Source organism: Salvelinus alpinus, chromosome 14, assembly GCF_045679555.1.
Source record: "Salvelinus alpinus chromosome 14, SLU_Salpinus.1, whole genome shotgun sequence".
In the NCBI taxonomy this organism is placed as follows: Eukaryota; Metazoa; Chordata; class Actinopteri; order Salmoniformes; family Salmonidae; genus Salvelinus; species Salvelinus alpinus.
Genome location: NC_092099.1, coordinates 10,625,111 through 10,652,809, shown reverse-complemented (window position 1 = coordinate 10,652,809; position 27,699 = coordinate 10,625,111). Strand labels below are relative to the sequence as shown.

At 40.5% G+C, this 27,699-nt stretch overlaps 1 protein-coding gene across 2 annotated transcripts; it reads left to right on the top strand.

Moving 5' to 3' along the window:
• LOC139538399 (signal transducer and activator of transcription 4-like) lies at positions 1-27,477 on the top strand. Of its 2 annotated transcripts, none has more exons than XM_071340386.1 (23): positions 1-151; positions 659-787; positions 1,886-2,021; positions 4,419-4,517; positions 4,848-5,019; positions 8,773-8,858; positions 9,966-10,117; positions 10,255-10,413; positions 10,647-10,739; positions 13,112-13,171; positions 13,397-13,417; positions 17,034-17,127; positions 17,439-17,480; positions 18,903-18,986; positions 20,795-20,893; positions 20,991-21,126; positions 21,457-21,509; positions 21,820-21,914; positions 22,353-22,489; positions 22,855-23,046; positions 25,823-25,868; positions 26,061-26,160; positions 27,080-27,477. In XM_071340386.1, the coding sequence occupies exons 2-23, from the start codon at positions 660-662 to the stop codon at positions 27,101-27,103; spliced, it is 2,208 nt and encodes a 735-aa protein (XP_071196487.1). In that variant the 5' UTR covers positions 1-151; position 659; the 3' UTR covers positions 27,104-27,477. The 2 variants fall into 2 exon arrangements, with proteins under 2 accessions (XP_071196487.1, XP_071196486.1); XM_071340385.1 differs by having other exon boundaries at positions 17,436-17,480.
• Positions 27,478-27,699: the final 222 nt, after the last annotated feature.

Genomic DNA, 27,699 nt, shown 5'->3' with positions numbered 1-27,699 from the left:
AAACGTACAATAGTCTAAAAGAGGAAACGAGAGAGAGAGAGAGAGAGAGGGAGAGAGAGAGAGAGAGAGAGGAGCAATTGACAAGCATTCACATGACTTGTGTCGCCTAACGTGGATATTTCTGTGATAGCGCACCAGTCCAAATACACAGGTAGGCTTTCACAAACGATGACGTTTTATAAACTTTTTGATAGTCATTAACCAGAACGATTTGATCTTGCTCCGCTACAGAAATTAAGGTAGGCAAAGCTTATGCTGCTGTAAAATAGGATTTACAAGAAATCGCATGTGGTAGGCTTACTTGACAGACAGTTACCAGTCGACAAGCATCAGTAATAGATCTATCTATATTATTCATTACTCCGAATATATTGTGTTATTGGATAACGAAAGACATAAACAGTTTAATAATACAAAAAATATATATATATATTTGCAGTATGATACGCATTTGAAACGCAATATGCGTCACATTTTTATAATAGGTAGGCCTAGGCCCTAGAGTATGCTCTTTTTGAATAGTCTACTTTATCATAAACTATTATGTTACTGTACCTGGACAAAAACTCCACAAGCACCGAACCTTCAATAATTTTCACAGAAGTGTAATTGATTTGGCTGTTTTAATTTGCTTTGGGCTGTTGGAATTGTTCCTCAGCATGAGTCAATGGAAACAAATTCAACAGCTCCAGATCAAATACCAGGAGCAGGTGGGCTACCTTTATGATGACAACTTCCCTATGGACATACGGCAGGTGCTCTCCAACTATATTGAGAGCCAGGACTGGTGAGTGTGTGTGTATGTGTGAGCGTGTGTGAGCGTGCGTGCATGCATTTGTTTGTGTGTGTGTGTGTGTGTGTGTGTGTGTGTGTGTGTGTGTGTGTGTGTGTGTGTGTGTGTGTGTGTGTGTGTGTGTGTGTGTGTGTGTGTGTGAGAGAGAGAGAGAGTGTGTCTTGGTCTGTGTGTGTCTGTCTGTATGCATGTCTGTGTGTATGTCTGTATGTGTGTTGGTGCTTGTGTTACTGTACAGTAATATATATAATAGATATGAAGTTGGGTTTCCAGCGAGCATGTTCAGGAACTAAAACACAGCATGTGGATACCATAATTGGTAACACTTTACTTGAAGGGGCAATAAGGCATCCATAACACCTTTATGAGACCAGCCATGACACCTTAATGAGTGTTTTACTGCATTAACTCATCATGGTAATCCAGCTGTGACTGATATTCATGTGTTGGGTCGTTCCATGAAATAAGTCACTTTGATATTTTTAGACGAAATTGTGAATCAATATTGGATTTTAAAAGCCAGTTATATTAAATGAAGTACCCTTTAATATAGACCACATGGACAATTCAATGAATCCGATTGTTAATATGAAAAAAAGTATTATGCATTTTGACATGTCTGCCTCTGTACTCTCTGTGACTTCTCTGAAGATTTTAACCCAGTTAAACCACTAAACGTTTTCACCATCATTGTAAAGTCCTATTTATTTTGTTGCTTTGACGGAAGATTATTATTTATTACATGTGATTAGGGATTCATTTGAAGGTTAAAAAAAAGAAGAGTTTTAATATGGTGAAACTATTCCTTTTTAAATAATTTTTTCAAATCATAGTGTTAAGGGAGGTGAGCTGGTTCTACTCTCTGGGTAGAACCAGAGGTTATTGCGCTTGTACAAAACAGCAAAAGAAAGCATTTGATGATATGACATGCTGAAAAAGGAGAATGAGTGATTTTCCCCCTTTTCCCTTGTACATTATAACATGATGTATACAGTATGTTCTACATGCTCTTATTAATAACTGTTTTTATTGAGCACTGAAAACTGTTAAATTAGATACAAAGCTAAGACAAAGTGTATGTGTTTTTTCCAGGGATACTGCTGCAAACCATGAGTCCATGGCGACAGTTCTCCTCAGCAATCTCCTGTCTCAGCTGGACAGGCAGTGTTCTCAGGAACAGAACTTCCTACAAAGACACAACTTGAAGTTCATCTACCAGCAGTTACAGGTGCCACAATAACCTCCCTTACAATATCATACACCTAACCTGGTGAAAACCAGACTGAACTCTGCGCTAAATCAGTTTGCCAGGCAACCATATACCCTGCAGATCCAACATTGATAACATTAAACAGTCTATCCTTGTCATTGATGCATTTAAGCATTGAGGGGATTAAGTACAACCAACCAACAACTTCCCGTAACTGAGGGGTGGCACTGTGTAGTATGTTATGATAGTATTTATGTGTGTGTGTATGTGTTCAGTGTGGAAAAGGAAGTGAAAGACGAGAGCTGTTCATTTGTGTGTTTTTGTCACCTTTAGGGATTGGCTTACGGTTTAGTGGCATTCCTCAAACTGAGCTTCCTTTCACGTTGTATGTGTGTTGTATGTCATTTTTGTTCCAGACAATTTCACCTCTTATCCTATTCAGGGGAATCTAAATTCTATTATGCTCTCTGAGGTCTCAGGACATTGACTGGCAGTATATTTCTTAGCATTTCTGAGAATTGTACCTTAAAACACTGTAACAGGAACAGGAAATAGCTGTTTGAGGCTGATGGCTGAGGCCGGCGAGGCCATATTTCTGTATAACACAACTGATGTAGGAAAGACACATACCTCATCAGAACCTTGTGGTTTCCAGAACTTCCATTTTGTCTGTGTGTGTATTTGACTGTTTGTTTGTGTGTACAGATGGTGTGATGTTTCTCAGAGGAAGTAGTAGCTCAAACACAAGAGGACACAAGAGGTTTGGTGTGGCGCTTGGAGATGTGCATGTTGTTATTGTTTAGGTGTGCTGTCTATTATGCACAGATGACAGATGGAAAGTGTCTCTTTCCATGCAATCATTTGTGCTGAGTCTACCTTGAAGGTATACAAGCATTGTTTAGGGTCCACTCTTTTGAACTCAGTCAATTTAGGGAATTCAATGGAAATGCATTTCATGAATTGAATAAACTCTCCTCCACTGGTTCATACATGAATTGCATTTTGTTGTGAGGGATCTGACCCTAACCTTGAAAAAATAAATATGTCACTGAATGAAGAAAACGGTCAACCCACTATGCAAATACATTAGTACTTAGTACTGGAAATAAATATTGCAGTGTCTCATCTAAAGCTAGGAAATGCTGAGTGGTTGGCTCTAAGGGGATTTCTCAGTCTGAGGGAGGATCTGAATACAGTGGGCCGAAGGACGCTGCTGAATGCTGCTGAACTGACACTGTTTGTTTGTGATGTAGTCGTCATTGTGATGGTGGTAAAGGGTATCGCGTAGGTTTTCAAGATTGAATCCCCCTTCTGCCTTTCGTTGCACACTCAGATCAGTAGTTACAGACAATGACTGAAAGAGAAATCAGGTTTCACATGTTCACATCAGAACTTTCCCTTGTGTCACAGAGGCCTAGACAGAATCTGTGGAATTTTGTCAAAAACAGACAAAGATGTCAAGATGCACATGGTGTTTGAGACATGTTTTGCACAGAACTGAGTTCAGATCCCAGAGACAGACAAAACACAAACTAAAGGGACAAATTATGGGCATGTCCATCCATGGTTGTATTCCTTAGGGATCAACGTAGCAAACTAGTACTTCTTATTGGGGTTCAGGTAGTACCACCCCGTTTCATTCTGTTTTCTTCATTTTCGTTGCCAGTAAACATGTCCCATGTCTGTAGGCCTTTTTACACTAAATTTCTCCTTGTTTAGACTGTCATAGTACATTACTTTTGGTTTTGTTTTCATACTGAGTCTGTACCTGGTTCAGTCACATTCTTTCCTATGGAATGATTTATGTTGTTTCTTCACACACCTGATGGCATACTTTCTCTGTGAGTTGTGTCGGTGGAGAGGTTGGAGAGAATGTACAGTGTCTGAAAAACACCTTTCAATACTTCCTTATTAACCAATTTACACTATACATTATAAGGAGAAGGTAGAGCAAACCTGAGCCTCCCTGTTTTACCCACACTCTTTTGTATTTCCGAGAAAGAATCTCAGTTGAGAGAGGAAGCTTTCAAAGAGCTCTTAGAAACTCGCACAATTTGCACAATTCAGGAGACACTCATACAGACAAGTCAGTTAAAATGTTGTTGTTTTTAAAATATATTTTGTAAGTATTTTCTGCTTTTATTGACAGGGATACCCATGAAATAAAGAGGGAGATAGATTGTGGGCATAATGTTAATAAGTGCGCTGGGACCAGGATTCGATCCCATGCAGGCAGGGGGTGGTAGGCTGGACCAGGACTCGAACTCAGATCCTGCAACTGTCAAACTAACACATTAACAATTTCACAGAGAGATTCGAATCGCTTGACAAGGTCTCTAGGTGTTTGACATCTCCATGCCTTCCTGTACATGTATACATGTGTCTGTGGATTCATATGTCCATGTTCTTTTTCAGACTAAATGCAAAGCCAACCCTCTGCTGATGGCCGGGGTCATTTCCAGTTGCCTCAGAGAGGAGCGTCGTATCATCTCCACAGCCAGCATTCAGGAACAGGTGAGTTCCTCTGTTACGTCATCAGGAAAGTCCCTTGTGTTTCCCGCTTATCCTTTTATATCTTCTTCCTCGAAACACCTGGAAAGACAGAGGCAGTAACAGGAAGAGTAAAGACTAATTGCAATAGGAAGGTATCTGTGTGTGTGTGTGTGTGTGTGTGTGTGTGTGTGTGTGTGTGTGTGTGTGTGTGTGTGTGTGTGTGTGTGTGTGTGTGTGTGTGTGTGTGTGTGTGTGTGTGTGTGTGTGCGTGCGCGTGCGTGCGTGGGTGGGTGGGTGGTTGTGTGTGCATATGTGTGTGTGGTTTACTTCACCTCATCATCATCTTGATAGGGCCCATTGGAGAAGTCAATGCAGAATTCGGTGGCCTTCGAGAGACAGAAGAACATGGACAACAGGGTGGCGGTGATCAGGAGTAGTGTGCAGATGATGGACCAGGCAGTGAAATACCTAGAAGACATGCAAGACGACTTTGACTTCCGCTATAAAACTCTCCAGTCTCGAGGTCAGCCATACACCTAATCTGAAATGCCCTTATAGACTCCCCTAAGATCTGAGATGATTTTACAGCTGTCGTATAATATTGGATAGCTGTAAGTAAAATGGCAATAGCTGCACATTGCCCTCTGATGGCCTGATGTGGTGAAATTATTGACTAACTATAGGCAACACTTGACTTAAACCACAGAGTTTTTAAACCCAGGAGCCCAACATTGCAATACTTCTAGGAACGCTTGCGAAGCAGACTCGGCAGACCAGGCCCGGGTATTTATTTACCTTTATTTAACTAGGCAAGACAGTTAAGAACAAATTCTTAATTTACAATGACGGCCTACTCCAGGCAAACCCTCCCCTAATCCGGAAAACCCTGGGCCAATTGTGCGCCGCCCTATGGGACTCCCGATCACGGCCGGTTGTGATACAGCCCGGGATCGAACCAGGGTCTGTAGTGACGGCTCTAGCACTGAGATGCAGTGCCTTAGACCGCTGCCCCACTCGGGTATGGGGTTTATCAAGTTAATAGAAGTGAAAAAAAGTGTAAAATCTAAATGCAAAACCTAGATTTGAGCCAATGTCTTAATTAGTTGAAACCTTGTTAAAGTGACAAACTGACACGTTTTCATTTTCATCAAAAACAACTTCATATCAAAGGAATGCCTTTGATTAGACGGCCTGCACATCCGCAATTCGGCTCGAGACAACCGTTAGACCCGATGACGTTCCTGCGCATCAGCTTAGCGAGCCAACATTGCCATCACCTACAAGCGTGATCGAGGGTTTTTATTGGAGAGGCAGTTTCTGGATATCTTAGTTTGTAGTATCTTTGCTTAAACCCTGCAGGTATAATGCAATATGATGTGGTTATAATGCATTGTAAGACTTGTCATAAGCATGTATGACCCCCTTTTAATGTCTATTCTTATCATCTCATTATGATCCTGACTGAATGACAACCATAGGTTGCAATAAAAAAAACATGTTTAATTTCACCAAATTGTAACGTTCTGTCATGATGAGCACATTTTCAGGTCCAATGCAGCCATTTTTATCTTAATATCAAATAATTTCTGGGTAGTAGTGATTGTGTTCAATTAAAATGGTCAAAAACAAGCAAAAATTGCTTCTTAGCAAGAGCAATTTCTCAAGAAGGAATTTTGCTAGGACCTTCTGGGAGTGGTCTGAGTGGGGAGGGGAAAACGGAAAACTAGCTTTTATTGGCAGAGAGGTTTGGAATGTTCTTTCTTGTTGGTATATTAACCAATTTACCGACTGGTGATGTCACCAGGCAGGCCAAAACTCCATCCCACCAAAACGGGCTGAAATTTCAGGCGGTCTTTTCAAACAGCTCAAACAATCATAATTCTTACACAGTATTATTCCAACCTCATAGTGTGGAAATACATTTAAAACACAGAAAAATCTAGTTTTTGATTGCACTGGACTTTTAATTAAAAACATGTTTTCCTATTTCAAGAGGTTAAATACAAAAATTACAATAGTAAGTGGTAACAGAGATGACCGTAACAGGGTTGACGATTTAATCTTAATTCAGCCATAAATCCCTATGTGATAGGGGGATGTAAGCTTGATGTGTGCAACAGGGAGAGGCAATTGATAGAAGCTTCACAATAATTGTTTTTATTGTTAAAATATTTCTAGCCTGTCTATCTATGAGGGTTGACGTGTTATGCTCGACCCACTCAGTTTTCCACCACAAAACACAAGAAAATGGCCAAAAAGAGTCGAACCAGCTCACCTGCTTTTACGCTATGATTTGAATATCAGATATCCAATCTTTCTTTTGAGAAAAACATCTTAAAAGGAATAGTTTCGCCATATTAAAACTAGAGTTTAGTTCACATAACAGGGTTGACCCTAAAATTATGTACAGGTTTGTTTTTAAATGAATCGCTAATCCCATTAAATAAATACAAATCGCCAGAAATGACTTTGTCGAAGCAACAAAATAACTAAGACTTTACAATAATGGTGAAAACTTTTGGGATTAAAGGGGTTAAAATCTTCTGAGAAGTCACAGAAAGTGGATTTATTTATCAAGTCTATATTCAAATAAAAAATTGGATTTATTGAATTGTCCATGTGGTCTATTAACCTCTCTAGGGTATGTGGGACGGTAGCGTCCCACCTCGTCAACAGCCAGTGAAACTGCAGGGCGCCAAACAGAAATCCCATAATTTAAATTCCTCAAGCATACAAGTATTTTACACCATTTTAAAACTACACTTGTTGTAAATCCAGCCAAAGTATCCGATTTCAAAAAGGTTTTACGACGAAAGCACACCAAACGATTATGTTAGGTATGAGCCAAGTCACAGAAAAAGACAGCCATTTTTCCAGCTAAAGAGAGCAGTAACAAAAAGCAGAAATAGAGATAAAATTAATCACTAACCTTTGATCATCTTCATCAGATGACACTCATAGGACTTCATGTTACACAATACATGTATTTTTTGTTCGGTAAAGTTCATATTTATATCCAAAAATCTGAGTTTAGGCAAGACGCTACTGTATCACTTGGCAAAAAGCCTAAGAAAATGCAGAGCCCCAAATTAAAATGAATTACTATGAAAATTACTATAAAATCAAACTTTCATAAATCACACATGAAAGATACCAAATTAAAGCTACACTGGTTGTGAATCCAGCCAACATGTCAGAATTCAAATAGGCTTTTCAGCGAAAGCATACGATGCTATTATCTGAGCATAGCACTTATAGTAAAGAAAAGAGAGAAAACATTTCAACCCAGCAGGCACGACACAAAACGCAGAAATAAAAATATAATTCATGCCTTACCTTTGACGAGCTTCTGTTGTTGGCACTCCAATATGTCCCATAAACATCACAAATGGTCCTTTTGTTCGATTAATTCCGTCTATATATATCCAAAATGTCCATTTATTTGGCGCGTTTGATCCAGAAAAACACCGGTTCCAACTTGCTCAAACGTGACGACAAAATATCTCAAAGGTTACCTGTAAACTTTGCCAAAAAATTTCAAACTACTTTTGTAATACAACTTTAGGTATTTTTTAACGTTAATAATCGATAAAATTGAAGACGGGATGATATGTGTTCAATACAGGATTAAAACGATATTTAATTGAAGCGCATGTCCAGGACACCTGGACATGCGATGGCCGTATTTCTTCTTCATTACACAAAGGAATAACCTCAAATTATTTCTCAGGACTGTTGACATCTAGAAGAAGCTGTAGGAACTGCAAGCAATTCGCTTAGAAATCTGGTTTCCCAATGAAATCTTATTGAAAAGACAGTGACCTAAAAAAAAAACTTAGGGTTTCGCCTGCTAAATAAGTTCTGTTATACTCACAGACATGATTCAGTTTTAGAAACTTCAGAGTGTTTTCTATCCAAATCTACTAATAATATGCATATCTTATCTCCTGGGGATGAGTAACTGGCAGTTAAATTTGGGTATGCTTTTCATCCAAACGTGAAAATGCTGCCCCCTACCCTAGAGAAGTTAAAGGGCACCACATTTAATATAACATGCTTTTAAAATCCAATAGTGGTGCACAATTTCTACTTACAATTTCAAAGTGATGCAAAGGGGACTCATTTTGTGGAACGACCCATGTACCAATCCCAGATTGCGCCATTAAAGTGGTGCAAAGAAGTGCAACACTTTTATTCAATGTAACTTACATCAATCGTACATGGGTTCCCACTATGTTTTATCCTCTGTCATGCTGGATGTATTTTTGTCCCTTAGATCCAGTGGACAGGAACACAGCGGTGATGAAACAGGAAGTGACCCGACTGCAGGAGATGCTCAACAACCTGGACTTTAAGAGGAAGGTGTGGGAACACTACATACATTAGATAAACCATCAATTAGCTATGGTTGTTACTATAGGTCTAAGCTTTGTGTTTAGCGTGTAAACAGTTGAACATCAGCGATGCCTTATCTTTGAGTAATATGCATTTATTTGAATTGGGGCCACCGTTTCTGTCATGCAGTTGCTGTCTTACACAATTTTAGTCTATACAATTCTATATGAATATTTACCATATAGATACAATGGTTAAAAAGAAAACATTTTGGGGGGCTGCAAAGTGTGGAGAGCACTGTTGCATCCAGCACGATATTGCTAGTTAGATTTTCGTCTGACACTGCAAGACAGCTGAGTGAGTTTAGATATTGAAGTCGTGAGGATATTTATTGAATTCGCTTCGGGGACTAATCAACAAAACACACGTTTATGTATAATATTATAATATATGGCATTTAACAGACACTTTTATTCGATGAAACGTACATGAATAGTACATGGGTTCCCAGCCTAGGCGCCAACGTTTTGTGGGGGGGCGTGGGAACTTCCTTGATTTGAGGGGTAAAAAAAACTATACAAATGTTTTTATTTTTTTTATTTTTACAATTCGTGATTGTTTATACCAATCAAAAACGATGCATACATCTGTGAAGCTTCAGGCTAGAAACAAGCAGTACATGCCAGAGGAAGATGCAACTCTGATGCAATGTGGAATTTCTTTGGTTTTTCTCTATGGCATTCAGAAAATGAGCTACGACCTAAAGTCGAGGAGTCAAAGAAATTGGACTTTGCTTGGAAAGAAATCTCATATGATGTGTGACTCTGTCGCTATCAATTGATCCAATCACTTTCTGCAAAAGATAATATATTGACGGTTCATATAAATGATCCTGATAAAACATATTTGGTAGCGGAATAGCATTTGGAGAAATCGGGTCTAGACTATTTTCCCTATCCATTATTCTTGTTAAACCACATATAATTGCAGGAAATTAACTTTAAAAAATTACATTTTCCAAAGTCAATCATGTTGGGGGAATTGAACCCACAACACTGGCGTTGCTAGGATCATGCTCTTACCAACTGAGCCACACAGGACCAGCAGTGAGTTGTTGTTATTGTTCCCCCATAGGAGAACCTATCTAAAATGAGTGACGTGATAAAAGAGATTGATGCTCTGATAGTGTCCCAGCTGAACCCAGAGCTGATGGAGTGGAAACGCAGGCAGCAGATCAACTGTATAGGTGGCCCACTGCTCACTGGACTGGACCAGCTCCAGAACTGGTAATGCAACCAAGCATGCTTACACACATACACACACACACACATTACTCAAACGTATAACTATATCCCAAAATAACGTGGGATTTTAGGTCAACCTCAATTCATGCACACCCCCTGTCACCCTCTCTCTCTCCCAGGTTTACTCTGACAGCCCAAAGTCTGTTCCAGATGAAGCGTCAGCTGGACAAACTGGGGGAGCTTATATTAAAGGTGACGTATGAGAGCGACCCCATCCCACTGCAGAGACCGCAGATGGAGGAGCAGGTCAAATACCTCATCTACCACCTCATCAAAAGGTACTGACCTCAACAAAGCCGAACACCTACTCTAACCAAGTGCATGAAGTATCCATATCACAAAGTTATTTTCCAAACAACTGGAAGCATAGGGAAGCTAGATAACAGGGAAATGAACTTGTGACTGTTATGTTGCCGCCATCCAATTCTAGGTGGCATACACAACTGCTATTATGCTATTGTAGTTCTCTTGTAGGCCATCGTTGTGTCATCCCTTTGTACAATGTCCACAGCTCCTTTGTGGTGGAGAAGCAGCCATGTATGCCAACCCACCCCCAGAAACCTCTCATCATCAAGACCGGGGTACAGTTCACAACCAAAGTCAGGTACTGTATGTGTATTAAGATGTAACACAACTCAATACATGGTGCTTATCAATCCGTTGTGTGTGTGTGTACATCTTAAATATACACTCACCAGAGAGTTTTTTAGGTACACCCATCTAGTACCGGGTCTAGTACTTTTGCCTCCAGAACAGCCTGCATTCTTCTGGGAATTTTAAAATGTGCGGAAATGTTCCACAAGGATGTTGGTCCATGCTGACGTGATGGCATCATGCAGTTGCTGCGGATTGGACGGCCGTACATTCATGTTGCGAACAGCCGGTTCCAACTCATTCCAAAAGATGCTCTATTGGGTTGAGGTCTGGGGACTGACCAGGCCACTCATGTAAACTGAACTCGCTGTCATGTTCCAGGCAATGTTTTTCCACTCCTGAATTGTCCAGTGTTGGTGATCGCGTGCCCACTGGAGCTGCTTCTTTTTGTTTTTAGCTGATAGGAGTGAACCTGGTGTGGTCATCTGCTGCAACAGCCTATCCGTGACAAGGACCAATGAGTTGTGCGTTCCAAGATGCCATCTGCACACCACTGTTGTACTGCACCGTTATCTGTCTCTTTGTGGCCAGCCTGTTAGCTTGCACAATTCTTGCGATTCTACTTCAATCTCTCTCACCAACAAGCTGTTTTTGCCTACAGAACTGCGGCTGACTAGAGGTTTTTTGTCTGTCACAACATTATCGGTAAACCCTAGACACTGTTGTGTGTGAAAAGCCCAGGATGGCGGCCGTTTCAAATCAAATCAAATTTTATTGGTCACATGCACGTGATTAGCAGATGTTATTGCGGGTGTAGCAAAATGCTTGTGCTTCTAGCTCCGACAGTGCAGTAATATCTAACAAGTAATATCTAACAAATTACTCAACATATACCGAATACACACAAATCTAAGTAGGAATTAATTAAGACTATATACATATGGATGAGCGATGTCAGAGGGGAACGGACTAAGATACAGTAGAATAGTATAGAAAACAGTATATACATATGAGATGAGTAATGCAAGATATGTAAACATTATTAAGTGAATGAGATACCGTAGAATAGTATAGAATACAGTATATACATATGAGATGAGTAATGCAAGATATGTAAACATTATTAACATTTACATTTAAGTCATTTAGCAGACGCTCTTATCCAGAGCGACTTACAAATTGGTAAGTAACTAAGATACCATAGAATAGTATAGAATACAGTATATACATAATGCCAGATATGTAAACATTATTAAAGTGACTAGTGTTCCATTCCTTAAAGTGGCCAGTGATTCCTAGTCTATGCCTATAGCCAGCAGCCTCTAATGTGCTAGTGATGGGTGTTTAACAAACCCTTGTGGTGCCCCAGTGTTGAGTTTCCTACCTTCACCACCTGGTGGCGGCCCGTCAGGAAGTCCAGGACACAGTTGCACAGGGCGGGGTTCAGACCCAGGGCCTCCATTTTAATGATAAGCTTGGAGGGTACTATGGTGTTGAATGCTGAGTAATAGTCAATAAACAGCATTCTTACATAGGTATTGTAAAGAACACGATGGGAGACAGAGAGCTGGTTTCAAGTGCAGGGAGCAGCTGGTGTTTATTGTAAAGGACCACAGGAGGAGGCAGGTAGCTGGGTTTCAGTCAGAAGGTCATATACAGGGGGTCCAAAAAGGCAACAGTACAGGCAGGGAAAAGGCTAGTAACGTCATCCGGGAGATCAGGCAATATGTAGGTAACAGGAAATCCGATAGGCTAAAGTACAGGCAGGGAACAAGCAAAAGGCGTCGTTAGTGAGGCAGGCAAAAACTATCATACACGGGAGGAGTAAATTACGGGAAAACCAGAAGTCCGAATAGAAATGTGTCACAAAACAAAAAACAATACCTCACAATGATGGGGTGCAAAGAGCTGAACTAAATAGTGTGTGATAAAGACATACAGGTGTGTAATCAGAATTCAGGTGATTGGGATCTGGAGAGCGAGCTGCTAATATCCAATAGTTCTTCCGGGTATATGTAATGACACAAAACATTTCCTGAGCTAATAATGTAAAAAAATAATACATAATAAAATAAAATACTGCAAAGTTTTCTAAGAGCTAGTATTGATGCTGCCATCTCCGTCGGCGCCATATTCTATTTGTTGGTAATCCAACAATTTGTTGGCTTCTGTCACCGATGATCATCCCACGCTCAAAGTCCCTTAGGTCACTTGATTTCCCCATTCTAACGTTAAATGGAACAGTAACTGAATGCCTCAATGCCTGTCAGCCTACTTTATATAGCAAGCCACGGACAAGTGACTCACTGTCTGTACCTAATAAACTGTCAGGTGAGTGTATGTTTTCGCTAAATATTTATGTTTTGTCACTTTTCTGTCTAGATTGCTGGTCAAACTTCCAGAGGTGGATTACCAACTGAAAGTGAAGACAATATTTGACAAGTGAGTATTAGTGTAATGTAACACAGCAATATGTGGCACATTTGCTTCAAAGTGATCACTCTTTGCAAGCTCTGTTAAACAAACTGACAACACTGTGTGAACATGAATATATTTCAGAAACGTAATGTTTCATAGACATCAATATATTCTTCATTGACGTTTATAAGCAAGCTAGCACTACATTACTGAGTAATTTATGTACTGTATTATCTTCCCTGTGTGTAGGGACCTCCCCCCTGGCAGAGTGTGAGTATATCCATGCAACCTCAATGTGGGATGTTCTGTGGGGATTTCCTGTTCTTGTTATTTAGGCCAATATTGAACCTTCTCATGTGGCATGTGTGTACATGAGGGTTCTTCAATAGTTCTTTGGGAAGGGTGATGGTTCTATGTGGAACCATACTGACCCAAATAACCTTTTTAGCCCTTCAATAGTTCTTTGTAGTTCAAAAAAGGGTTCTTTCCTCTTTTAGTGATAATTAAAATGTAGGGTCGGTGGCTCAATATAATATTTTGGGGCGTGGTTTTTGCACAGCTCTTTTTGTGCAACAATGTGTCATTCTAGTTTATCTAATATGTTATGTTACGCTGTAACATGTTATACATTGGTGTAAAAAAAGTATTTCTGATAGTTTTTATACTGAATGTTATCAGATCTTCAACCAAAACCTAACATTAGATCAAGGGAATCTGAGGTTACGAATAACAAAAAAAACGGATGCTTATTTTATTTATTTAATTAACAATTACACTCAATAACTGATTGTGCCACCTTTTGCTGCAATGACTGCAACCAAATGCTTCCTGTAGTTGATCAGTCTCACGTCGCCGTGGGGGAATTTTTTGTGGGTTTTCAAACATTAACTGCTCGTTTCAAGTCCTACCACAACATCTCAATTGGGAATAGGTCTGGACTTTGAGTAGGTCATTTCAAAAAGTCAAATTTGTTGCTTTTTAACAATTTTGATGTATACAGTTGAAGTCAGAAGTTTACGTACACTTAGGTTGGAGTCATTAAAACTCGTTTTTAAACCACTCCACAAATTTCTTGTTAACAAACTATAGTTTTGGCAAGTCGGTTAGGACATCTACATTGTGAATGACACAAGTCATTTTTTCCAACAATTGTTTACAGACAGATTATTTCACTTATATTTATTTCACTGTTCACTGTTCATTTCAGTGGGTCAGAAGTTTACATACACTAAGTTGACTGTGCCTTTAAACAGCTTGGAAAATTCCAGAAAATGATGTCATGGCTTTAGAAGCTTCTGATAGGCCAATTGACATAATTTGAGTCAATTGGAAGTTTACCTGTGGATGTATTTCAAGGCCTACCTTCAAACTCAGTGCCTCTTTGCTTGACATCATAGGAAAATCAAAGGAAATCAGCCAAGACCTCAGAAAAAAATTTGTAAACCTTCACAAGTCTGGTTTATCCTTGGCAGCAATTTCCAAATGCCTGAAATTACCACGTTCATCTGTACAAACAATAGTACGCAAGTATAAACACCATGGGACCACGCAGCCACCACGCAGCCGTCATACCGCTCAGGAAGAAGATGCGTTCTGTTTCCTAGAGATGAAAGTACTTTTGTGCGAAAAGTGCAAATCAATCCCAGAACAACAGCAAAGGACCTTGTGAAGATGCTGGAGGAAACAGATACAAAAGTATCTATATCCACAGTTAAACGAGTTCTATACCGACATAACCTGAAAGGCCGCTCAGCAAGGAAGAAGCAACTGCTCCAAAACCGCCATAAAAAAGGCAGACTACGGTTTGCAACTGCACCTGAGTACAAAGATTGTACTTTTTCTTTCTTCCTCTGGTCTGATGAAACAAAAATAGAACTGTTTGGCCATAATGACCATCGTTATGTTTGGAGGAAAAGGGGGATGCTTGCAAGCCGAAGAACACCATCCCAACCGTGAAGCACGAGTGTGCTTTGCTGCAGGAGGGACTGGTGCACTTCACAAAATAGATGGCATCATGAGGAAAGAAAAGGATGTGGATATATTGAAGCAACATCTCAGACATCAGTCAGGAAGTGAAAGCTTGGTTGCAAATGAGTCTTCCAAATGGACAATGACCCCAAGCATACTTCCAAAGTTGTGGAAAAATGGCTTAAGGACAACAAAGTCAAGGTATTGGAGTGGCCATCACAAAGCCCTGACCTCAATCCCATAGAAAATTTGCGGGCAGAACTGAAAAATCGTGTGCGAGCAAGGAGGCCTACAAACCTGACTCAGTTACACCAGCTCTGTCAGGAGGAATGGGCCAAAATTCAACCAACTTATTGTGGGAAGCTTGTGGAAGGCTACCCGAAACATTTGACCCAAGTTAAACAATTTAAAGGCAATGCTACCAAATACTAATTGAGTGTATGTAAACTTCTGACCCACTGGGAACGTGATGAAAGAAATAAAAGCTGAAATAAATAATTCTCTCTACTGTTATTCTGACATTTCACATTCTTAAAATAAAGTGGTGATTCTAACTGACCTAAGACAGGGAATTTTTACTAGGATTAAATGTTAGGAATTGTTAAAAACTGAGTTTAAATGTATTTGGCTAAGGCTTCAGCTCACAGACGGATGGCCTGACATTCTCCAGTAAAATTCTCTGATAGAGAGCAGAATTCATGGTTCCTTCTATTAAGGCAAGTCGTCCAGGTCCTGAGGCAGCAAAGCATCCCCAAACCATCACATTACCACCGCCACGCTTGACTGTTGGTATAAGGTTCTTACTGTGGAATGCAGTGTTTGGTTTTCGCCATCTCATCCAAAAAGTTTACTCAAGTTTGCCAAAAAGCACCTGGAAGCACCTGGATGATCATCAAGGATTTTGGAAGAATGTATAACTTTTTGGAAGAGTGAGTTAAAGCAGTTCTGCATAGAAGAGTGGGCCAAGATTCCTCCACAGCGCCGTGAGAGACTGATAAAAATCTACAGGAAGCGTTTGGTTGTAGTCATTGTAGCTAAAGGTGGCACAACCAGTTATTGAGTGTAAGGGGGCAATTACTTTTTCACAGCACTGTATATGACTATGGCCAGTGACGGTGTCTTGTGAAAGACTCACATATGGCCTTGCGTCATTTGAGAATTGTCGACTAAGACAGTAGTTCTCAATTCTCTTCTCAGGGACCCCCAGATGTTCCAGAGCTAGCACACCTTATTAAACTTGCTGATAAACACAATAATAAAACGATGGGATTTTAACAATATAATGTGGCTATTAAACCAGAATTTTAAAAACGGTATGGTTCTACAAAGAACCTTTGAGATTGAGAAAGGTTCTTTATAGAACCATTCTCCATAAAGGTTCTATAAAGAACCATAAAAAAGGGTTCTATATAGTCCCAAAAAGGGTTGTAACCATAGCAAAACCCTTTTTTGGTGCTATATCAAATCTTTATTAATGGTTCTTTATAGAATCTTAGGAAATCGTTCTTTATAGCACCATACATGTTCCATTTAGAACCTTATGAGTATGGTTATTTTCATAGAACCTTCAAAAAAAGGTTCCATATAGCACCACAAAGGGTTCTGCTATGCTTACAAGCCAAATAACCTTTATTTGGCGCTATATAGAACCATTTGTTTTTAGTGTGTAGGGAGAACAGTGACAAAGAGAGAAGTATGAGATGTGTCAGATGACACAGTTTAAGTGAGCAGAATAATCCCCTTTTTAGCTGCCTGGAATCCAACTTGAATTGTTGTTTCTACCGCTGCATGTGTTTGCCATGTACAGTATCTTAGCTAATTCTGTTGTTGTTGCTGTTCTGTGTTTGTATGTGTTTGCTTGTGTGTGTGCTTAGTTCAGACTACTAACTACGGCTTTGCCCCGTCCCTCTCCATTCAGAAATCGTCAGTTCTTCATCCTGACTACCACCACCAAAATAATGGACGTGGAGGAATCATCCAATGGCTGTCTGTCTGTAGAGTTTAGACACTTGGTAACCTCTGACTTTCACTGTCCCCACTTACACACTAACATATTCATAATAATTAAACCTCAATCTGTTAATCCACAGGTTTAGTGAAACATTTTAGTGGAATCAAACTAATTTGGTTCAATGGAGCTGGCTGGCAACAGTTATATTGGAAATAACAGACAACTGTTTGCAAAGACCCTATTATATAGTCATTTCTTTTTAATAAGATCGCCCTGGCCTAGCTGTACATGACAGTGTGTGAATAGTTCATTTGATATTAATGTAAGTATATTTATTATGCATTGATATCATATTTGTATCTTCTTCAGCAGCTGAAAGAGAAGAAATACGTTAATGGAACCAAGGTGAACGAGGTGAGAGAAGTAATATGAAAGTTGAACAAGACTTTTAGTTTTTCCATGAATGATGGTTAAGTGACCTTTAGAGTGAGCTTGACCTTTGAAACATGACCTTCAGATTTGTTTGCTATCGTAGAACTGCTTTGTCGAGCCAAAGATGGTGGATAAATGAAGATGTCCCACTCAGGCCATTTACCATTGAAAAAAAATGGTCAGTTCCGGTCTGCTTAACGGGGTGGCTCTCCCATAGGCACCAATGCATTAGCAGCTGGGTCTGGTCTGCTTAGTTTATTGACTGTAATGTAACCAGAAAAGATTAGGGAGTGGGATGTCTCGCTTCTTCTTCCATATCTTTGTAAGAACTTCAAGAGATATATTCTGGTCAACCAGAGATAATTTGATTAGAAGTCATTGGACACAGAAGTGAATTAAGAGTTTAAAACTTATGATTTATTTAGAGGTAAATCATTTGTTTTACTTTGCCTGAGGTTGGGGAGGCAGGTAGCCTAGTGGTTAGAGTGGTGGGTCAGTAACTGAAAGGTTGCTGGATCAAATCCCTAGGCTGACAAGGTAGAAATCTGTTGTTCTGCCCCTGAATAACCCACTGTTCCCCAGTAGGCTGTCATTGTAAATAAGAATTTGTTCTTAACTGACTTGCCTGGTTAAATAAAATATAATATCTTTTAAAAACTGAACTCAAAAACACTTCCATTAAGAAAGAGGTAGTGGTTTTCTTAAAACAGTAGATGGCAACATTGCCAAGGATTTACAAAATGTTCCCCTTAATTTGAAGTTTTAACTCCTTTTCAGGACAATGGTGCTTTTGGTTGCGTACGTTTTCAGATGGCTCCATAACTTATCACAGATGGAAAACCTTGTTAACTCCCTAGTAAACTCCTAATTGAAAAAAACATGTGCTCTTTCTGATAAAGTTTTATCATAGATTTACTTTTGAATTGAAGAAAGGAGTTTATTTTGCCTTTTTATTCATGTGGCTCAACAAAAGTCATGACAAAGCTTCAATCACATAATTTAAACACTAGGATACAGGATCCTTATCTTATTACAGAATATTACTGATGAATAATGCTATCAAACTTCCCCCTATTGCTCATATACTGTAGAGGGAATATAATTATCCTCAAAGATCGTTTCATTGGGTTTTTCGACAGCCTTGTTATGGAATGCTGTTCTTTAATAAATAGGGCAAATTCCTTATCCCGTTGATAGAGCCTGCCGGGTTTTTCATTGAGATGTGTTCAACTTTTTGGTGGGTCCCTCACTGCACAAAAAATGTTTTATTTCCCTCTGCTACTGTATTTAATGTGTTCTGAGAAAAAGGTTTAGTGAAATGTGGTGTAGTAGAGTGTTTGTAAGAGGAAGGCGTTTAGTAAAGTGTGTGTGTGTGTGTGTGTATTTGTATTCTGCTGGTTCCAGGGTCCTGTCTCTGTGACGGAGGAGCTCCACTCCCTCAGCTTTGAGGCCCAGTTCAACATACAGGGCATTAACATCGACCTGGAGGTCAGTCAATTTCTACACACTCCTTCATATCTCCTATATAAGACACACACTCTCCCACACACACATTCTGACAATACTCCACACCATCCCACACCTCAAATAATCCCCACCCAGTCTTCCAAGCATACATTGTCAGTCGTTATTACAGTGCTTTGCAAAAGTATTCATCCCCCTTGGTGTTTTTCCAATTTTGTTACATTACAACCTGTAATTTAAATTGATTTTTATTTGGATTTCATGTAATGGACATACACAAAATAGTCCAAATTGGTGAAGTGAAAAAAATTACTTGTTTCAACAAACAAAAAAGTAGTGCGTGCAAATGTATTTACCCCCTTTTCTATGAAGCCCCTAAATAATATCTGGTGCAACCAATTACCTTCAGAAGTCACATAATTAGTTAAATAAAGTTCACCTTTGTGCAATCTAGGTGTCACATGATCTGTCACATAATCTCAGTATATATACACCTGTTCTGAAAAGCCCCAGAGTCTGCAACACCACCAAGCAAGTGGCACCATGAAGACCAAGGAGCTCTCAAAACAGGTCAGGGACAAAGTTGTGGAGAAGTACAGATCATGACTGGGTTATAAAAAAATATCTGAAACTTTGAACATCCCACAGAGCACCATTAAATCCATTATTAAAAAGTTGAATGAATATGGCACCACAACAAACCTGCCAAGAGAGGGCAGCCCACCAAAACTCATGGACCAGGCAAGGCGGGCATTAATCAGAGAGGAAACAAAGAGACCAAAGATAACCCTGAAGGAGCTGCAAAGCTCCACAGTGGAGATTGGAGTATGTGTCCATAGGACCATTTTAAGCCGTATACTCCACAGAACTGGGCTTTACGGAAGAGTGGCCAGAGAAAAGCCATTGCTTAAAGAAAAAAATAAGCAAACACGTTTGGTGTTCGCCAAAACGCATGTGGGAGACTCCCCAAACATATTGAAGAAGGTACTGGTCAGACGAGACTAAAATTGAGCTTTTTGGCCATCAAGGAAAACGCTATGTCTTGCACAAACCCAACACCTCTCATCACCCCGAGAACACCATCCCCACAGTGAAGCATGGTGGTGGCAGCATCCTGCGGTGGGGATGTTTTTCATCGGCAGGGACTGGGAAACTGGTCAGAATTGAAGGAATGATGGATGGCGCTAAATACAGGGACATTCTTGAGGGAAACCTGTTTCAGTCTTCCACAGATTTGAGACTAGCATGGGGGTTCACCTTCCAACAGGACAATGACCCTAAGCATACTGCTAAAGCAACACTTGAGTGGTTTAAGGGGAAACATTTAAATGGCTTGGAATGGCCTAGTCAAAGCCCAGACCTCAATCCAATTAAAGATTGCTGTACACCAGCAGAACCCATCCAACTTGAAGGAGCTGGAGTAGTTTTACCTTCAAGAATGGGCAAAAATCCCAGTGGCTAGATGTGCCAAGCTTATAGAGACATACCCCAAGAGACTTGCAGCTGTAGTTGCTGCATAAGGTGGCTCTACAAAGCATTGACTTTGCGGAGGTGAATAATTATGCACACTCAAGTTTATTTATTTTGTGTCTTAATTCTTGTTTGTTTCACAATAAAAAAGATTTTGCATCTTCAAAGTGGTAGGCATGTTGTGTAAATCAAATGATACAACCCCCAAAAATCGATTTTCATTCCAGGTTGTAAGGCAACAAAATAGGAAAAATGCCAAGGGGGTGAACTCTTTCGCAAGCCACTGTAGTCATTGTGTAAGCAAATACTGTATGTGTGTGTGTGTGGTATGTGTGCGTGCATATATGTCTCTCTCTCTGCAGACCTGCTCCTTTCCTCTGGTGGTCATCTCCAATGTTAGCCAGCTGCCTGGAGGCTGGGCATCTGTCATGTGGTACAACCTGCTGACTGACGAACCCAGGGTGAGCTGAACACACATACACACACACACACTACCATTCTTTTGGGTGTTTTATATTTTATCTCACTCTCTTTCCTCTGTGCCACTCCCTTTTTTAGAACCTGGGCTTCTTTGCCAGTCCTCAGCGGGCCAGTTGGGGCCAGCTCTCTGAGGTACTGAGTTGGCAGTTCTCCACCTTCGCTGGGCGGGGCCTCAACAGGGAGCAGCTGTGCATGCTAGGAGAGAAACTCTTGGGTACGGTGGCCTAGTGGAACACTTTTCATGAGGGCATAACAGTGTTGGAACAGCATACATACACCATTTATTTGCACAGGTCATGAGGAAAAGCACTCCCGTCCCTTACAAGTATTTTGAATTATGAGAGAAAAGGAATGTGAATTGTCATGAGATTGTTCAACATCGGTCTTTGGCTTCCAACCACCACAATAGTATGGACTCCCCTTATATAATCTAAGGTGGTGTTATTTCTGTCCAAGAATACTTGAATATTCATTCTTAGTGTATGAAATATTACTTTTTTGTTGTTGTTGATAATCATAAATCTATGAATCATCTTCACTGTAGGTCAGCAAGCCTCCCAAAACGAATGTCAGGTATCCTGGTCCAAATTCTGCAAGGTCGGTTCTATTGCTTCTTATAGTCCTACTACTACAAGTCTTAAACACAAAATGAAGGATGTCATATCTTACTAGCAAATACTCTAACTTACCACTTCATGTAGAACCTTTCACAGACATACTTGTACTGTCATTCTCCATCTTGACTTGACTTATTCTTTTCAGCTCCTAGTGGAGTCATTCTCCATCAACAATTCATAATTGCACCACTTCCCCTGAGGAATTATTCCAGTGGTCATATTAAATTAATGCCATAAAAAACTTTTAAGGGTAATTCTCATCTCTTTCCCATTCTGTCCGCTTTTTCCAGGAGAATATTCATGGAAAGAATTTCAGTTTCTGGATGTGGCTGGATTCCATCCTGGAGCTCATCAAGAAGCACCTACTTCCCATCTGGAACGACAAGTGAGATTTAGGGCCGGTCAGAAACAACCCATACCCCCTATCCCCTTTCCCCTAGGCACTATGCCATGTGTGGACAATTATTAGGGGGACAGATGGAATTATTGCCATGTTGCTTCTACAATATTCTCAGATCTACATAAATGCTTAGGCGATAGATGCTAGGGGCTACAAGTTGTTTGTGGACACTCCTCTGCGTTGTGTACCCCACTGCTGATCCTTAAGCTAGCCTTTGCTAAACTACAGTGTTGGGTTCAGTACAATTTAATGTCAGTTGTGAATCATTAGGTTCAGTTCCATTTTGAATGGATTTAATGTACTGGATTGATCTATTCACTGCTCAGGGCTATACACCACAGTGTACTGTTAAATCAGTGGGTGTAAAATAAATAATGTAACGGTGCTGTAACTGATGGTGTGTTTTGGGTGTGCTTCCTTCAGCTGCATCATGGGTTTTGTCAGTAAGGAGACTGAGAGGGCCCGTCTGAAGGACAAGGAGCCTGGGACTTTCCTGCTGCGCTTCAGCGAGAGCCACCTGGGCGGGATCACCTTCACCTGGGTGGAGCAGTCCGATAGTGGTGAGGCCTGCTCGGTTGTCAATTACTGTGGTGTCGTGAAAGAATTATCTTCACTATTTGGATTTTTTTTTGCTCTTGAGCCAAAGGGGGACCCCTACATGGAGAGAAAAATTGTCCAGAAATGACCTGATTAGACATAAAGGGTCACACCTCCCCACACCCATGAGTAAAATCATATTGTTTGCCCAAAACGAGTGATTTGTTTGGTTTCATAAGATAATAAATTGATTCATATTTTATCTGAACCATGCAGTCAACATTGAACTCCACAAAACAATTAGCATCTAAACTTCCACAGTGTCTTTAACATTGATTCTGTAAACATTTAACTCTGATTGGCGCTTTGGTTGTGTCTGTGTCAACAGGAGACGCCAAGTTCATCTCGGTGGAGCCGTACACCAAATCACGACTCAGCGCTCTCCCGTTTGCCGACATTATCCGGGACTACAAGGTCATCACAGACGGAGAGGTCCCTGAGAACCCACTAAAGTTCCTCTACCCAGACATCCCCAAAGACGAGGCCTTCGGACGACTTTACAACAGCCAGCAGAGCAAAGGCAAGATGTCTGCCAAGACATGTTTATGATGGAGAGGGTTTTGGTTTATACTGTATATAAAATAATTCTGACCACCTAGGTTCCAGCAACTTCTCTGTGAGTGAGAGTAAGTATGTTATGGGATTGCATCATTTTCTACTCATTATTTGGTGGTGATGTGTTTTTACTAGAGGTCGGCCGATTAATCGGAATGGCCAATTAATTAGGGCCGATTTCAAGTTTTCAAAACAATCGGAAATCGGTATTTTTGGACACCGATTTAGCCGATTATGATAATAATTTTTAAATTGTATTTATTTTTTACACCATTATTTAACGAGGCAAGTCAGTTAAGAACACATTCTTATTTTCAATGACGGCCTAGGAACGGTGGGTTAACTGCCTTGTTCAGGGGCAGAACAACAGATTTTTACCTTGTCAGCTCAGGGATTCAATCTTGCAACCTTACAGTTAACTAGTCCAACGCTCTAACCACCTGCTTTACATTGCACTCCACGAGGAGCCTGCCTGTTATGCGAATGCAGTAAGAAGCCAAGGTAAGTTGCTAGCTAGCATTAAACTTATCTTATAAAAAACAATCAATCAATCAATCATAATCACGAGTTAACTACACATGGTTGATGATATTACTAGTTTATCTAGCGTGTCCTGCGTTGCATATAATCGATGCGGTGTGCATTCGCGAAAAAGGACTGTCGTTGCTCCAACGTGTACCTAACCATAAACATCAATGCCTTTCTTAAAATCAATACTCAAGTGGGGCCTCCCGGGTGGCGCAGTGGTCTAGAGCACTGCATCGCAGTGGTCTAGAGCACTGCATCGCAGTGCTATGCTGCGCCACCAGAGTCTGGGTTCGCGCCCAGGCTCTGTCGCAGCCGGCCGCGACCGGGAGGTCCGTGGGGCGACGCACAATTGGCTTAGCGTCGTCCGGGTTAGGGAGGGTTTGGCCGGTAGGGATATCCTTGTCTCATCGCGCTCCAGCGACTCCTGTGGCGGGCCGGGCGCAGTGCGCGCTAACCGAGGGGGGCGGGTGCACGGTGTTTCCTCCGACACATTGGTGCGGCTGGCTTCCGGGTTGGAGGCGCGCTGTGTTAAGAAGCAGTGCGGCTTGGTTGGGTTGTGCTTCGGAGGACTCATGACTTTCGACCTTCGTCTCTCCCGAGCCCGTACGGGAGTTGTAGCGATGAGACAAGATAGTAATTACTAGCGATTGGATACCACGAAAATTGGGGAGAAAAGGGGATAAAAATAAATAAATAAAGAATATATCAATACTCAAGTATATATTTTTAAACCTGCATATTTAGTTAATATTGCCTGCTAACATGAATTTCTTTTAACTTGGGAAATGGTGTCACTTCTCTTGCAACAGAGTCAGGGTATATGCAGCAGTTTGGGCCGCCTGGCTCGTTGCAAACTGTGTGAAGACTATTTCTTCCTAACAAAGACAGCCAACTTCACCAAAAGGGGGATGATTTAACAAAAGCGCATTTGCGAAAAAAGCACAATCTTTGCCCGACTGTACCTAACCATAAACATCAATGCCTTTCTTAAAATCAATACACAGAAGTATATATTTTTAAACCTGCATATTTAGCTAAAAGAAATCCAGGTTAGCAGGCAATATTAACCAGGTGAAATTGTGTCACTTCTCTTCCGTTCATTGCACGCAGAGTCAGGGTATATGCAACAGTTTGGGCCGCCTGGCTCGTTGCGAACTAATTTGCCAGAATGTTACGTAATTATGACATAACATTGAAGGTTGTGCAATGTCACAGGAATATTTAGATTTATGGATGCCACCCGTTAGATAAAATACGGAACGGTTCCGTATTTCACTGAAAGAATAAATGTTTTGTTTTCGAGATGATAGTTACCGGATTCGACCATATTCATGACCTACGGCTCGTATTTCTGTGTGTTATTATGTTAATAATAATCGGAACATTGAACAATATAACAAACACGAGTAGTGTGTAGACATGAAACACATAAACAATACTGACTGGGGAAAGAACCTAAGGGAGTGCCAGATATAGGGGAGGTAATCAGTGAGGTAATGGAGTCCAGGTGAGCCTGATGATCACTGCAGGTGTGTGTAATGATGGACCCCAGGACTGGTGGTTATTATACAGGTGATGTCGAACGCCGGAGGGCAGGAGCGGGAGTAAACGTGACACATGGACTGTTCAAAACTTAGTTTTATAATTCTGGGAAAATTCTACGTATTCCACGAATACAATTCAAAGAACATTGAGGGGATGTTTTGTGCACCCTGATACAAACATTCTAAGAATGTCATCACAATTGGACAGATTTTGTGTTTTGGGAACCTATCTCTTGTCATATCCCCACATTGTTCCCACAACCTAATGAAATTCGTTAGGAACTTTGAAAGAATCAAAAAAATGTGGTTCTTGCAACATCAAGTGAATATTTTTTGCACCCTAAAAGAAACATTGTCAAATCATCCGCACAACTGGAAAGTTTTTGTGATTTGGGAACATATCTTTTGTGATGTCCCCACAATGTTCCCACCAGACTGTTCCCACAACCTAATGAAACATTCTGGGAACCTTTTAAAGAAAAGACTAAATGGGTTCTGGGAATGTTCTTCCAACGCCAGGGGAATGTTTTATACAAAAATTGTATAATCATCAGCACAACTGGACAATCAAATGTTCTGGAACTGGGAAGCAGGGTTGATATTGCCAACAATTTGAGTGGTTGTTTACTAACATGCCCATAATCTCCTATTTTTTTAATCTTCTTACAGTCTTTCCATACATACCATCTATGCTGATCCCCATCTCAACTTTGCAGTGAGTACTGAAGTTTAAGTTTGTTAAGATCTTATAATCTGTGCATACCAGGAGTTGAATGCAGACCTGCGCCGAAGATGTGTATCTGAAATATTAGGCTATGTTAGATATAATTTGTTTCTATAGTCTAAACCATTCCCTTGACTTATATCTCTCTCTCTTTCTCTCCAATGCTGCCGCCCCCGCCCTTAGAACCACACCTCCCCCCTGCTCCTCCCCAGAACCTCCCATGTCCCCTGGGATGTTTGACATGCTCACCCAGCACCTCAGCCCCTTGGAGATTGAGACTGCCGTGAGTACAGTAACCACCCTATCTTAAACAGACACACTGCAGCTAGCCTAGTCCCAAACTGTAGGCCTATCTAATGTAGCCAACTCTTCCATCATTGCAGATACACAGTTGCCTCTCTAAGCCAGTAGGTGCTGGTATACAATAACCTTTGTCTCAATGTTGGTGATAATACAAGAAATTCAACTCTGTTACACTTGTATGAGTGGAGGCTCCTCAGAGGAGGAAGCCGAACAAAACGGGGCTAAACCTACCTGAATTTGTCCAATACAAACTCTTGTCTGCAACTGTTTGGACTAGTGTTTACACCCTAGATCAGCTAGAGTGTGCAAGGCGGTATTGAATGTGTCACTGTCTGCCACCTTGAATACTCCAATTTGTCTTTCGACCTGTGCACCGACGTTTTAAACTTTAATTCATAGGCTAGGTTGTAGCAACCTCATGATGGGTATGGGGAAAATTTGAGCATCATGTAGGAGCCTAAGCCTATTGATGTCACATTGAGCTGGGTGAATGGAATATGAATGACAGTCATCCAATATTCTGTCATAGAAATAAGGCCATGCTCATAAAAAAACTTAAACAGCACTGACCACAACTGACTTGGTGTATGGTTTATAGTAATGATAGAAGAGCTGGCTATAAAACAGATCATGTACAGGTTGGGACGAGGCTACACTGCAGCAAGGTATTAAAACACTCTGGAGATGAACTAGGTTCAGAAGCCTAGGTTGACTTTATCTCTGCTCTGGCTTTGATGTTAAATACGACTTTTAAGATGATGTTCCTTTTGTAAAATAAATGAGTCATCATGAAGACTCCTTGTAATTCTCTGTGGTGATTGGACTGAACCTGCAGAAACAATCTTTATATTCTAGTTGCAATGGCGTCCGCTATTAAGGGTATTGTTTGACTTTTACAGATGAGTTCTCCGTACTCCGAGTAACACAAGGTGACCTGCAGAGTATGCCAAGTAACTCACTCTTCTCCGACTAGTGGCCTACAATCTCTACGGAATCCCTGTACAAGTGTAATTTTCTCTTACATCTGATCACAATACATTGTTCTTCTATCCAACTGTTAGTATTGTCTTTGAGCCCTTTGTCATGACTACAAAGGTATAATATTATGTTTTGAGCATAAAGTAGATATTACATGCAGTGGTACATCCAGCTTGTTATATCACTTCTCATAAATTGCCATCTTTATTACTTCTGCACAAGTAATGTTAGTATGTTATTATATATATAAATAGTGTCTTATGCTCCGCTATCAAGAACCAAGTTTTGTACAAATAATAAATGTTTATTATCGCTTTAATCACTTATTGTGTTTTCATTAGTTTACCAATTTGATATTTTTGCACTTAGAGCCCAAGGTGTAATGGTCACATGGTCACAATGGTCGCCTTTGCAACAGAAAAAGGGTTAAACAAATGATGATTTCCCCCTTTCAACTGTCTTCACTACTGCGTAATAGTATACCTGTAGGTAATAATAATAAATAATCATTTATTCAACTTTTATAGTGCTATTCATTACA

Excerpts from the sequence above, each read along its gene's own strand:
- LOC139538399 (XM_071340385.1), top strand. The coding sequence starts at position 660 with ATGAGTCAATGGAAACAAATTCAACAGCTCCAGATCAAATACCAGGAG. Across the intron at positions 788-1,885 it reads TATATTGAGAGCCAGGACTG|GGATACTGCTGCAAACCATG; the intron begins GTGAGTGTGTGT and ends TGTTTTTTCCAG. Across the intron at positions 13,172-13,396 it reads GTGAAGACAATATTTGACAA|GGACCTCCCCCCTGGCAGAG; the intron begins GTGAGTATTAGT and ends CCCTGTGTGTAG.